Source organism: Musa acuminata, chromosome BXJ2-4 (assembly GCF_036884655.1).
Source record: "Musa acuminata AAA Group cultivar baxijiao chromosome BXJ2-4, Cavendish_Baxijiao_AAA, whole genome shotgun sequence".
In the NCBI taxonomy this organism is placed as follows: domain Eukaryota; kingdom Viridiplantae; phylum Streptophyta; class Magnoliopsida; order Zingiberales; family Musaceae; genus Musa; species Musa acuminata.
Window position 1 is genome coordinate 936485 of NC_088341.1, and position 13973 is coordinate 950457.

General features: G+C 37.1%; 2 protein-coding genes and 1 long non-coding RNA gene across 6 annotated transcripts; 1 reads left to right on the forward strand and 2 right to left on the reverse strand.

The window, feature by feature from the left end:
- Nucleotides 1-1325: 1325 nt before the first annotated feature.
- LOC103980383 (ATP-dependent 6-phosphofructokinase 6) lies at nucleotides 1326-9249 on the forward strand. Of its 4 annotated transcripts, none has more exons than XM_018824729.2 (15): nucleotides 1326-1821; nucleotides 2242-2288; nucleotides 2400-2439; nucleotides 2539-2601; nucleotides 2691-2828; nucleotides 4683-4841; nucleotides 4945-4998; nucleotides 5371-5439; nucleotides 5523-5652; nucleotides 6053-6093; nucleotides 6246-6470; nucleotides 6665-6713; nucleotides 6788-6942; nucleotides 7817-7966; nucleotides 8747-9249. In XM_018824729.2, exons 1-15 carry the CDS (start codon nucleotides 1543-1545, stop codon nucleotides 8819-8821), a joined length of 1674 nt encoding a protein of 557 aa, XP_018680274.2. In that variant the 5' UTR covers nucleotides 1326-1542; the 3' UTR covers nucleotides 8822-9249. The 4 variants fall into 4 exon arrangements, with proteins under 4 accessions (XP_018680274.2, XP_064958628.1, XP_009395051.2 ...); XM_065102556.1 differs by lacking the exon at nucleotides 8747-9249 and adding an exon at nucleotides 8677-8700; XM_009396776.3 differs by lacking the exon at nucleotides 8747-9249 and adding an exon at nucleotides 8055-8116.
- LOC135609369 (uncharacterized) lies at nucleotides 8259-9338 on the reverse strand. Its single transcript, XR_010485756.1, has 3 exons — nucleotides 9213-9338; nucleotides 8664-8778; nucleotides 8259-8432 (listed from the first exon to the last, which is right to left on the reverse strand). It is a non-coding gene; the product is annotated as an uncharacterized LOC135609369 (long non-coding RNA).
- A 2849-nt stretch (nucleotides 9339-12187) lies between these two features.
- Nucleotides 12188-13300, reverse strand: LOC135608870 (transcription factor RAX2-like). Its single transcript, XM_065101919.1, has 3 exons — nucleotides 13047-13300; nucleotides 12818-12947; nucleotides 12188-12740 (listed from the first exon to the last, which is right to left on the reverse strand). Exons 1-3 carry the CDS (start codon nucleotides 13180-13182, stop codon nucleotides 12326-12328), a joined length of 681 nt encoding a protein of 226 aa, XP_064957991.1. The 5' UTR covers nucleotides 13183-13300; the 3' UTR covers nucleotides 12188-12325.
- Nucleotides 13301-13973: the final 673 nt, after the last annotated feature.

A 13973-nucleotide genomic window follows, 5' to 3' on the forward strand; every position in this document is an offset into this window, starting at 1 on the left:
CATGTTAAGTAGAAAATTAATATTATGATAAATAATGATGAATAATTTCAACCATTATAAAAAAAGATTTAAGCTAATGCTTTAGGCATTAAAAATTTTTAAATTATAAAGTCTATTAATTCTAATATAAGGGTAAAAAATAATTTCTCAAATCCCAAATCACATCTAAGAGAATTTTATTTGTAGAGTGATGAGGAAAATATTTTTTAAATAATAAATACCCTTAAAAGATGAGAAATCTATAAGAATAATCTTAAGATGAAGCAATTTGCATGACGACATATATGAAAGGTTTAAAATTATGAAGTGACATATCTATATATGTGAAATATATTAATGTACTATTAAAAATAAAGGGTCTAATGTGCAATCTTCAAATTTGGAAAGGATTGATATATAAATGGACATGCTTAAAACTAGGATGATGTTGAAGTACAAATTTAAGCTCATGTGATCATTACAGTTGCAAGACTCAACTATAGAAAATTCTCAAAGGAGAAGACTTTAATGATGCTTTGCATCTTTATTCTAATCATTAACCCATGTCCTATCTATAATGAACATTGTTTATTTAATCTATCAAATAAACTAAACTAGCGGCTTGGTTACTATGGGCGATAGCACCAAATTCGATTGGAACAACTAACATTCCTTTTTGATTCAAGAATGAGTACAATTGCAATGACTAAATTTTACTCGTTAAGAGAAAAATCAATTTCTTATAGCAATAACAACAATGACGACTCTCAATATTAAGTTTCTTAATTTATTGAGATCGAGATAAATTTTGTCAAGACGTTGAAGATATTTTCATTAAGTAAACCCCCTAATCTACCAGGGAAGATAAATATTTTGAGGAATATAAGGTTTTTGTTACAATTCTTTCAAAGATTTAAATTCACTCGAGAAGACTGTTTCCTATTTTGAGCGTTGGCTGTTATTTTACTCAAATTTTCGAGTAATAATATTAGTTGCTTTTTAGTGTTCGAAAAGCCAAAAACACGAAGCATTTTACACGCCCACCTTTTCTTGGATGCTCGCGTTTCTCCCTCTACGAAGACTGGCGCAAATGTGGGCCCCGATGCGGATCAGACGTAAACCTTCTGCGACCCAGCAAACAATGGGTCCCAATGGACTCCCACCACCGCATCCATCTTCTGATGACGTGGCTAACTACCATCGGTCGTGGCCGGGAAGCCCGGACGAATCAGCGGCGGGGTCAAACGATTCGCACGAAGTGGCAAAGTGGTGATTTCCGAGTGGTTTCCAGGTCTAACTATTAGAAGACCTTTTAAATAGGACGACATCTCTCTCTCTCTCTCCACTCTCGTCGCCTCCCCCTTCTCCTCTCCGGCCAGCGTCACGAGAACTCCCAATATATAAAGCAAAAGCGACTCCATCTTTTCCATTCCGTGACGACATCGAGGGAATTCCACCACTGTTGAATATTGTTATATAGACATATCGTACGCATGGCAACGATGGCTTCCTTCCAAAGCCTCCCGTCTTCCTCACTCGCCATTTTGTCCAGCAGTTGCCGCGATGCAGTCCGAGGCCGCTGACACCCGCATCGACGCCGCCGCGGAGTCCCACGAGCCCCAGTCGCCCACCGGCCGCCAGATCATCGACTTCGAGCTCCGCAACTCGCTCCCCCGCGTCCGTGCCACCTCGCCGTCCTCTGCCGATCCTCCGCCCGGGCCTGCCGCTGCGTCGCTGGTCATGGGTACCGACCCGGGATCCACGCTCAAGATCGTCAAGGGAGAGTTCGGCTACGTCCTCGAGGACGTGCCCCACCTCACCGACTACCTCGCCGATCTCCCGGTGAGTTCACTCTTCTTTGGTCCTTTTATGCGTTCGGATCTGGGGGATGAAGGGGAACCCCGATTTCTGGTCAGAGGAGTGCGTGATCTTTACAGGGCAAGCAAGTTGTTGCTTGATCTTGGCGTCAGGTGTTCTCTATCGAGACATCCCGCTAGATCGGAACCATCTAGATCAGATCCTAGTCTCAGGTCAGAGTGATTACTCGTGAAGGCCCTTGATCTAGCTTCTGGGGGCTGCCATTACAATAATCAAGAAATGGAGGAGAGAGAAGAACAAGATCTGAGATTCGGAGGAGGAACTTAATATGGATCTTTATCACATCAGGACCTCTTAATGTTGTCAGTTTTATGTGTTCGTCACCTTTGAAATTAGTCTCTTGGAAGTTAAATCTCAAGTGCTGTGATGATGCTTTTGCTACAGACATACCCAAATCCAATCAAAGAAAATCCAGCATATTCAGTTGTCAAGTATGCTCATTCACCCTGTCTCCTAATGCCTTACATGAGTTTCCAACAGCTAATGATATTTTTGTTAATGTCATACTTCTTGATCCATTAAACTCCTTGTTTCCTTTGCAGGCAGTTCTTCGTTAATCAAGATGATACTGTTCCAAAGAAGGTGAGGAGTGTCTTAGACGCAAGTAGTGGAAAAGATGTTAATGGTATTTCTACGGTCTTTATTCTTTAATGACTAAAATTGGGTTTGTGTGGTCTATAGGTTGTCGTCCAGAAAGACAGCCCAAGAGGGATCCATTTTAGACGTGCTGGACCCCGCCAAAGGGTATACTGTATTGGTTGTACGCCTGAATGTATTGATCATAAATTGGTTTGAACACTTTTTAATTGACAGGTTACCTTGTATTTGTTCAGGTGTACTTTGAATCAGATGACGTGAATGCATGCATTGTAACATGCGGAGGTCTTTGCCCTGGGCTTAACACAGTGATCCGTGAAATAATATGTGGCTTGTCCTACATGTACGATGTCAACAAAGTTCTTGGTATCGAGGTCAGGGAAAATTTCTGAACTACATTTGGAGCTTGCTTTCTTAGGTCTTTTGCATAATGCTGCATGTACTTCATTTATGTGCTTTCTGTTGGTGCTTTTGTTGGACTTGTTGCATTGAAAATGAACTTGGCAGTGTATACATTTAGAGATGGATTGAACAAGGCTGCATCCGCAATTTCTTCATCACCTAGGCATTAACTTTTTATCTAATAATTTTAGTATTTATTTGTTGCATACCACAAAATTGGAGCCTAAGTCTAAGCTACTTCTGGACAATTGCTTGGATTCTTTTTCTACCTTTAATTCTCAAGGATAGATACATGTTTCTGTGAGACTATCTCAATAATACTGTCTACAGCTGACTGTATGATGAGTTTGGTTGAAAAATCAGTTGTCTAGGTACTTAGACTGCACATTCTTGTAAATTTATTCACAGTTAAGGGACTGGATATGAAAAGACGGGGGAATTCCTGTGTACCGTCATGATCTACAACATGCTAAAGCCTGTCCTGACTATTACTAGCTAATTGGTTCCGTTTTTGTCTATATCCTATTTATGATCATCAAGGAGAAAATGTTTCCTAGGAACTTGGAAAACCTTCAGATATAGTCTGCAATGTTATTTGTGTGCCATGGCAACTTCTTCATTGTAGAATTTACTAGGGGGGCTACTTTCTGTCCTAGTTGTATCTCCATTTAGGAACGACTCCTAGCTGTGTCTCCATTTAGGAACGACTCCTAGCTGCGTCTCCATTTAGGAATGACTATAAAGGTCAGTGCCCATCTTAAAAATCTTCCACCTGTAGAGGTTTCCTGATTTTGTCACTAGTTAAATTTAGTTAGATTGATTTATCATGATCAAGCATCTTTAATGAACATCTTTTTTTCCTTTGAAACATCATAAATATCTGTAACTTCTATGGAGAGTACTTGAAATTTCACACTAGACAATCAAGGAGACTAGGAGCAATTAAATGCTGGAATTACTGATACAAAGATATCTAAGATATCTCCACGGTCACTTTGAGAAATCACATTTGTATTGTCCGTATGTCCTGCATCTCCAAATAATGTAGCTGACTAGGTGTACATTCTTTTCCTGAAAAACATCTCATCTATCAGGTAGCAGGGACAATATTTTCAAGCATCAGGAGGCAAAATTAATATATATGATGATGACATCTAAAGACAATATGGGAGTTGAATCCTTTGTGGATATTTGTCTGTATACTCCGTCATTTATGGTACTTAAATTGTTAACTAAGATCAATGTTTTTTACTTGGTCTGCACATCACTAATAACAGCAATCCTTCAAGTAATGAGGTATACCTAAGATGATTCTGCATCATAATACTATATGTTTCAAGTTTGGAACTTGTAGACAGTAACTTCACCATTTGATGCCTGTTTTTTAATGTAGGCTGATAATTTGAAGCAAACAGGGCTCATATATGTTACGTTGATTAAAAATAGGTCGAGTTTGACAGATGACGCAAGAAGGATGTTGTCCTGTCTAAGGATTTAAATCTTGATCCAATACCAGCCAGTTTGGGTAATCTACTAGACCGATATGGTATCGGTATACCTGATAGGATACCCGAAAATATATGGTATCAGTCAGTAAATACTGGAGGATATGCCCCATCCCAACCGATATTTGAGAGTTGAAACCATGGTCTCGGCCATGGTACAAATTCTTTGTTTTGACACTAGAATGGAGGTCAATATGGTTAATGGCTTATGCTGTAGAAAAGTATGATGTTTTGTCAATTGAGAATGTAGATTTTGGATTGGCTGTCTGGTCTTTTGCATATATGATATTGCTGTAATGACTTGTTTATTGGCATTTATAGGGTGGATACAGGGGATTCTATGCTCGCAACACCATACAGTTGACACCAAAGAGTGTAAATGATATTCATAAACGTGGCGGCACAATCCTCAGCACATCACGAGGAGGTCATGATACCTTGAAGATAGTTGACAACATTCAGGATCGTGGGATAAATCAGGTAAAAGAATGTGTTGCTTTGTATTGTGAATTCTATTTGTTTTCTGCAAGTTCAACCAATATTAGTTTTTAGATTGATTTATGAAGAAATATTCACACTCCAGGTTTACATCATAGGAGGAGATGGAACCCAAAAAGGAGCTGCTGCTATTTTTGAGGTATAACCCAAAAACTTGCTCCACACAAGTTTAATGTCACCTATCTGTTAATGCTATCTGACAACACATGAAGATATTTACTTTTCATGATGGAAATTTACGGAGGCAACTTTATCCATAGTCGTCCAGGGTAAATTACTATTTGCTCCCTCCCTTGCTTTCGTTGATGATACCACTTCTGATGCAAACTTGGATTTCCATTTCCACTCTTCCTCCAAAGCTCTTCCTTTCTAGTGCTTGAAGAACAAATGCAATCTACCTTCTCATTTTAGAATTTTATTCGATCTTGTCTTAGGGAATTAAGATCTCCATTTCTGGAATGTTAGAAGATGATAAGCTATCTGACAAGTTCTACTTGATTGTAACTTGCAGGAAATCCGAAGGCGTCGCCTTAAAGTTGCTGTTGCTGGGATCCCTAAGACAATAGATAATGACATTGCGGTACAGCATTTGTTGTAAACTTCAATGAGCTTCTTTGTCTTGTTAACCACTTTATGATTGTTACATTTGAAGTGGTGATTTAGGTTATTGACAAGTCCTTCGGCTTTGATACTGCTGTCGAAGAAGCCCAGCGGGCAATTAATGCTGCACATGTGGAGGCTGAGAGTGTTGAGAATGGTATAGGCGTAGTGAAACTAATGGGCCGCTACAGTGGTATAGCTCTTTTCTTGGTAAAAATAACATCCGATAGTGATATGTGATATAATTTATTCTTAAATTGTTGGACCTTATGGGATGATTAACATGAAAAATAAAGATTGTAGATACTCAATTCTATTTAATAGATAACCTAATTAGAGATCTACTAGAGGCACTATCTCTTCATGTTGACATTTGATTAATCTGGCTCCATGTCTCAAACGTTTGCCAAATATGTGCAAGCCGGCAAAGTTTTCTCCAGAACAGAATACAGCCATGAAAACTTTAATATGATTCAAAATACGGTCTCAGCTAACATGAACTGTTGAATTTTATGTAGACTTTGATTATGTTGATTAATTTAAGACTTCATTGTACAATGTGCATTATAAGCCTAAAATATTTAATGATGCAGGGTTCATTGCAATGTATGCTACTCTAGCGAGCCGAGATGTCGTAAGCATCATACTTACATTTTTTTGTATTAGTTTATTGTAGATGCTTTTATCCACTGGCTGAGGCATTTGGTTTTGGAATTTCAGCTATGGAATGATTTAAGAAATGATATGTCATTTGCCTTTCTGGTGCTTCTTTTTTCTTTCGTTTAGGACTGTTGCTTAATTCCAGAATCACGATTTTATCTGGAAGGCAAAGGTGGTCTTTATGAATACATAGAGAAGAGGCTTAAAGAAAATGGACACATGGTAATTGTTGTTGCCGAGGGAGCAGGACAAGATCTTATTGCTGAAAGTATGAAGTCAATGGACCACGAAGATGCTTCTGGAAACAAGCTGCTTCTGGATGTTGGGCTTTGGTTGTCCCAGGGAATAAAGGTGAATTTTCATATTCAGATCAATTTCCTTGTCGATTTATTGCTTGTTCAATACGGATATTGCTAGATTGGACTTAATCACCTAGCAGCAAATGATTCAGTATGATTCATCTGCAGCTTTGAAGAACAAATTATCCATAAGTCCACTAGACTAATTGTTTTCTCTCTTTTTTTTTTTTCCGTTCTACCATGCAGAATTACTTCACAAGCAGACAAAAGATGACAATAAATCTTAAATATATAGGTATGTTGGCAGACTTGACCCAATCAGATCCTCTTTAAATTGTTAGACGTAAATGTTTGTATTTTGAAATGCAGATCCGACATATATGATTCGTGCAATTCCAAGCAATGCATCTGATAACGTCTATTGCACGCTTCTGGCACAAAGTGCAGTCCATGGGGCAATGGCTGGATACACAGGTTTCACTGTGGGGCTAGTTAATGGCAGACAGACATACATACCATTTGATGTAAGTATTATAACTATGTGATCAAAGCTCACTTGCTGAAATCAGGGTTTCCGGTTAATTCTATATTGACGACTGGAAATTTCACCTTAATTTAATGTCAAATTCCATGGAGAAATTTTTTGTGCAAATCATTTATCTTAGTTAATTTGAAAATCTAGGTAAAATCATGTTCTGATTGCATAATCTTCACTGTGACTATCAAATCCAGTTGTTCTTTCATTTCCAATGTGGAATTACTTGTTTGCCTATGCATAATCATTGTTTAGAACTTTATATTGTGTCATCCGGTAACCTTCTGTTTTCTAGTGTGGGTAGTTATTTTCTGAGGAGCTTCTAGAGTAATGTAAATTGAATAAACCGAATTTGTCTTCCAATTTACATTCAAGCAATATACGATATTTACAATTATGAGACTAGAAGAATAAATTTCAGAGGCTAGTGGTCTTGAGGTCTACTTTATATCCTTACATTCTTTACGAATACGTTAGTGTATGAGATATCTTCTGATTTGTTATATTGGTCTTGTGCATTTAGAGAAAGTTATGCGATCTTTTTGACTGTCATTAGAAGAATCATATTGGGAGTTGATTTATATTATCAGTACAAGCCACACTGCATATGCATGTTCATGTATGACCCATATGCACAAATGCACCTTGATTATCTAGCTAAAGTGAAGATTTTATTTTGTTCATAAAAGAATGATGTACATATTTTTGTATAGTTGAAATCTTTTATGTGATTTTGGAGATTTGAAAATCGTATGCCAAATGTACTTTAGAAGAGATATTAAAAACATCATAAGAATCTCTAATCAATTGCTGATATTGGCATTAGCTTCTCATTTGTTGATAAAATCTTTCTACAACTGCAGAGGGTGACAGAAAAACGAAATAAGGTCGTCATCACTGACAGAATGTGGGCTAGGCTGCTGTCATCAACCAATCAGCCAAGCTTTTTGAGTTCGAAAGATGTCGAGGAGGCAAATATAAGAGAGGAGCAACCCAAACAGACATCTGGCGAGGTAAAATGCTTGGAAAATGGTTCTAGTTAATATGAAGGTTATTTAATAGCATCGGCAAACCATTATCTTGTGCTTACATTGTTGACAGCGTGTGCCAGCATAATTAAGTGATATATTGTCTTCCAGTGGAGAAGCAACATATCTTTACGATGTGTGCATTTATCAAATAAGTGCATCTAGATCATGATCAGTATGAACTTAGCACCAAATAATCTATGGAATCATGTAGCAATGTATCGCACAACCATGGTGATTTTGAAGTGGTTTAATTATCACAAATCTATTGGCAAAAGTCTTCCCAAGTTTCTTTGGGTAGACAGTCAAATAGCATAGCCATTCTACTTGTTCTCCAATTATTGTTGCTAGCATTCCCCAAGTTGTTTATCTACAGGAAAATTTGGATAGAGATCTACATGCATGCTTCCTCTTCTTTACTTGCGCAAGATACACCTTGGCATTACATACTCTGACATCAAATAGTAGCAAACGGATAATACTCCTTGAAAGAGAGTGAATGTGGAATATGAAACAGACCAAATGAACGGTAGAATAAATAAAATTTGTTTACCACAGAGAGGTAGTGTTTCCATTAAGTAAACACTGGCTTCTATTATATAAAGCATGTCAAAACACCTTAAAATAAATAACTTGAAACTTCCAAAAAGTTGTTGGCCAAAGGTTATAAAAGCTCGCTCACCTTGTCATTGCAGTTCCCATAGATGTTAGTGTGACTTTTTCTTGCTCGATGGATGCGTCTTCAAGCTAAATTCTTGGCTGCAGGTAAATATGAAATACCCAGAAACAAAGGATTCCTACAGACAGAAGCTAGAATTTTTGTTATTTTCTTTCCCATAGGAAGAAGAAGATTTTTTTTTGTGTGCTAGAAAGCCAACTCCTACGTGTTTCTTTAAGCATCGAAATCAATGTAATCTCATGCCTCCTACTGGAAGATGAAGCCTTTTTTTTAAACTAGAAAGGGGACTCAAAAGTGTAGTGTTTCTTCAAGCATCAAAACCAGTGTAAATCTGATTCCTACCTAAAAGAGGGTCAGTATGCTGAAACAACGAAACATTCTAATCTGAGTAGCCGCAGGGACTCGGGTTAGTTTCAGAGACAGTATCAGAAACCCTAATCGGAGAGTTAGGGATCGATGGAAGATCCTGGTTCGCCCCCAATTCGGGGGGACAATATTGCTCGCGAAACGTGATGGATTTACTTGAGAGAAAGAGAAGGAATGAAAGCGTACCATTGAGATCGATAGCCGAGAGCGACAGAGAGTATCGAGAGATCACGTTGAATAGAGAAGGCGAATGGAGATCGGAATTCTTTCAAATTCGTGAGGTCCGAAGCCCCTTTTAGACACTCTTCCTTCGAACCAGAGAAACTGCGTTTTCGCACGTGACATATTTATGTAAATTTGATCATTATCATTTTTATTTTCAATATATATACATATATATATAATTAGAAGAAACATATTATCATTAAAAATTTTGATATAGCTTATATCTCATGAAATATTAAGATCCTCTCAGCGTGTCACTGTTTTTAATATCGATCTAAAAACTAAACATTACTAATCATAATTAACATTAGTAATGTTAACTAATTAGCAAAGTGTGTAAACATATAAAATGCATAGTTTTAGCATCATGATCAATTCTTAGAGAATATTGGTTTAAATTATAATCTCAAATAATAGTTAAATTTTGATGGCTAATGGGGATTAACTGTAATGATGATATGTGTATGTTTTTAGTTTTTGAAGGAATACATATAATAGACTTAAATTTATAATTATAAATACAAAAAAACATTAACTTTGTTTTTAATATATTATATTATATTTATTTTATTTTATTAATGGATACTTTATTATGGATATGTATATCAGTGTTTTCAGTTTAATTTATTAATTATTATTCACAAAGTTTTTAAATTGAAGAGATTCATTGTAATATCATAAATAAATAAATAAATAAATAATAAAATTGGAATTAAGGATTGCAGAAAACATGTGATAACAGAAAGCTTTCAGTCATAGCTTAATAATTGTTTTGTTGTCTTCTTTTGTGGGGCATTAGGCTGATGAAGACACAGAAAAAACTATTTATTAGATAATTTATTTTCATCATATTTTTGCCTGACTAATTTGGGGTTTACTGGCAGAAAATATCAATAAATTAAAAAAAAAATAAAGATCTTGTGAATAATTTATTTCATAACACTTGGATTGACTGTCATGTTCTTTGTTCTTGTTCGACTATCGTATCTCCTCTATCACCTCTGCAAGGAGATAAACAGTGAGATAAAACATATGGTAAGCATATTTCATGTTTACTCCATGAATTAAATCATGCATAATAAACCAAAAAAAAAAATCAAAAGTTAAGATCATTGACTTCACCAAAGGAAAGCATGGTCTTCCATCTCATCAATATCAGTGGAATTATGAAAGGAACTCCAATCTCATCAACAGGTCTTACATCCTATGGATACAAGTAATAGATATTTTCAGGGAAAGAAGATACAGATCATTTATTACGTGGAACACATCTCTTTGAAAAATCTCAAGTAATAGCTTATATTTGATCATCACTCCGCTGACTTGAAATTGTCTCTCGATAGAATGTTATGTCGTAAGATTCAACTTAACTTATGAGTTGATGAATGTCAACTCTATGACTTCCAATATTGAAGTGGACACTAAGTGAATATTTTTTCTTCTATCATGAGGGCCAATTTAGGTCGATTTTATTATAGTCAACATATAAAAACGACATGAATATCCAAGGGAATTTAGGATTGACCTTATTATATATTTTATCATGAATCTTGATAAAGCATAATGGTTGATTCCTTACATGATATGATAAGGTGAAAGAGATCGGGACGGAGTATCGTGATGCAACTATCAAAATAAATGAGTACATTAAAAATAATAAGACACTGATTCTCTTTCAATACTAAGTTAGATAAAATAATATACAAAAGTTAAAAAGAATAGATTTTTTCTATATGAAAGATATTCCGAGTGTAGAGGGTGACAAACATATTCTATTTAGACAAGAAATTTTCGGTTTTAATTGGATGGTGGTGTGGCAATTGATTTATTTCCCCCACATCGCTAATTCATTTGAGAAGCTAAATTGACTGTTCTAATCAACTTAAGAAAAGAGGAAGAAGACGCAATAAAGGAGTTCAGCTTCCTTCTTCCGAGCAGCACTACTGTGAGATTTATCATCATACATGAATGACAAAGCACAATTCCGAGCACTTGTAAAGCAACTTGTTAAGCCATGCTATGCTATGCTATGCTACTGGACATGATTTATATTAAGTCTGATACAGATATCCAACCTAATACTTGTATCATTCTTTAACCTTATTTCCACTTGTGAATGAAAGGAAAAAGTTGCATGTCATCACTCAAGATTCACAAAGACACAAAAAAACAAAAGCCAGTACTTTCTTGTATTGATCTGAAATGTGTAATATGAGCTGATGCAATGGATTGTCAAACACTTTTGTGTGGAATTTAGGCACTGAGCATTGATGTTTGGCAAAGTCAACCAAGTCATAATCTTAACCTCATTACACCAGTGATTAAGGTAGGATCACTAGTACTAGTGTATTGGATAATATACGATCTTTATTGGTCTTTGATCGGACCGATAAGTACTAATTAATTAGTATATACTATTTTGATCAGTATTTGAAATCATACCTCAAGTCTCCATCAATCAGATATGGATGTACATTAGTTCCATAATCTCAGTCAATCATTCAGAGAATCGAAGAGAGAGAGATAGAGAGAGAGAGATGTACTCCACATGATCTCCATATATGTAGGGAGGTTTGAGGTTGCTGGCCTCATTTGGACTGTTAGATAAGAACTGGATGCATGTCTATGTTTGGGTGTTTTGATCAAAACATGTGAGAGGCATGAGTGAACCTTCACCAAAGTTGACACAGTGTCATAGTCACAGCCCCACAGTCCTATGAAAAGAGGAGAAGAGATGATCAACAAAATGTATAGGATAGGCATACCAAAACATTGGCTGAATCAACAAACAACAAGTGGTCATAGTAAACGACAGGCAGCATTAAAGAGGGAATCTTGTTGCTGTAGAAACCATGCAACTTTCATGACCTGATCTGCGCAGTAGGTCAGACAAGTGAAAGAAGCATGCACGCATTTGCAGTCTCATCACCATTCTTAAAACTCAGATTTGATGCAAAACTATAAGCATTAGTTGAGGTTTCCCCAAGTTTAAAGATCGAAGCAGCCAAACTAAGAACTGGCAGTCTGTCCTCTCAGTTCCATCATGTCTCCCTGGCTATCGGTTGATGGCTTTGCTATGAGTATGTGAGAGTTTGGCCAGCCGTAGCCCACATGTTCGATGAGTCGCTGAGCAAGTCGCCGGCGTCTCCAAACCCAATCATTGCCGCGAGGAGCGAGTCACTGTTGCTGCTGCTGTTGTGTTGGACAGAAATGGAAGAACCGAGGCTCGAGTCATGAGGCTGTTCGATCAAGCTCGTCATGGGAAACGGCACAACCTTCAGAGGCTGCTGAAGAGGCATCGAGGAAAGCTTGTTGCTGCTGTAAGCATCGGATTCGATGACTGTCGGGAGGAGAGGAGGAGGTGGAGCTGTGTTGTGAGCTGAGATGATTGCCTGCTTTGCCATCAGCTTCTTCTTGAGCTTGGTGTTCCAGTAATTCTTCACATCATTGTCGGTTCTTCCGGGCAGATGCGAGGCAATGACAGACCACCTGATCACAGTCAAACTTAGAACACCACAGTGCAGTTGTTGAACTGGACATGGTTGCAAAGATGAAACACTTGGAACCTGCTTCCAAGTCTGTCATAGAGAGTGCAGATGATGGCGTCTTCTTCCTCCGTGAAGCCTCCATGCTTGATGTCCGGCCTGAGGTAATTGAGCCACCTTAATCGGCAGCTCTTGCCACAACGCTTGAGGCCTGCATACGACAAGGAATTGGGAGAGAGAATAACTCGAGAGGTGGAAACTGAGCAAAGAACACGGTTGCAGAATAAGAGAAGGATGAGCAAGGGATGACCCGCTTTGTGGGGCAAAGCGATCCAGTTGCCACCGGTGCCATGGTGGTGGATGTAGCTCTTGAGGGCGGCGTCTTCCTCGGGGGACCAGGGGCCCCTTTTCACGTTGGCCTTGTCGCAGCACGGAGCTCTCCCCATTTCTCCTCTCTTCCCCCTCCGCGGAAGACCGAGCTCCTTATTACAACCTCAAGTGAATGAGGCAAATGGGCGGTTCTGTGCCCTCTGCAGAGAGAGAGAGAGAGAGAGAGAGAGAGAGAGAGAGAGAGAGAGAGAGGGCGCAGTAGGGCTTCAAGGCACTGCAGTTCTGTGCTTATATAAAGAGAGAGCCGTCGAACATTGGCTTTCTCTTGCGTTTCCTTTTAGCATATATATATATATATATATATATATATATATATGAAACCTAAGTTAGCAAATAGTTAACTCTAGTTAATCATTGTTAACATTGTTAGCAAATATATATATATATGTATATATATATATATGTATATATATATATATATATATATTTCCAATTTATACATTCTTTTTCAAAATCAACCTTCATCAATTAATCATATGTTCATTAATATTCTAGTTGATCTCAATATCTCTAAAATGCTCGATTACCTTATTTTTTATGATGGTAATGAAATAGAGAAAAAAATTATTATTTATCTTACTCACACTAAATACTAGTTGAACTTTTATAATAGGAAGAGTACATGTCGAGGATCTTAATTTATAATATCACATGCTATATTAAAATTAGATTGATTGTAAAAATTTTAATTATCGATAATAAGATATCGAAATCGTACTTACCATTTACTATTTGAAAGAAAAAAAAAAGAAAAGAAGAAAATTTCTACTTTTTTTCTTACCATGAGATATAGTTTAGCTATCATGATCTACATTGTCTTTTGCTCATGATTGGATCGATAAACATG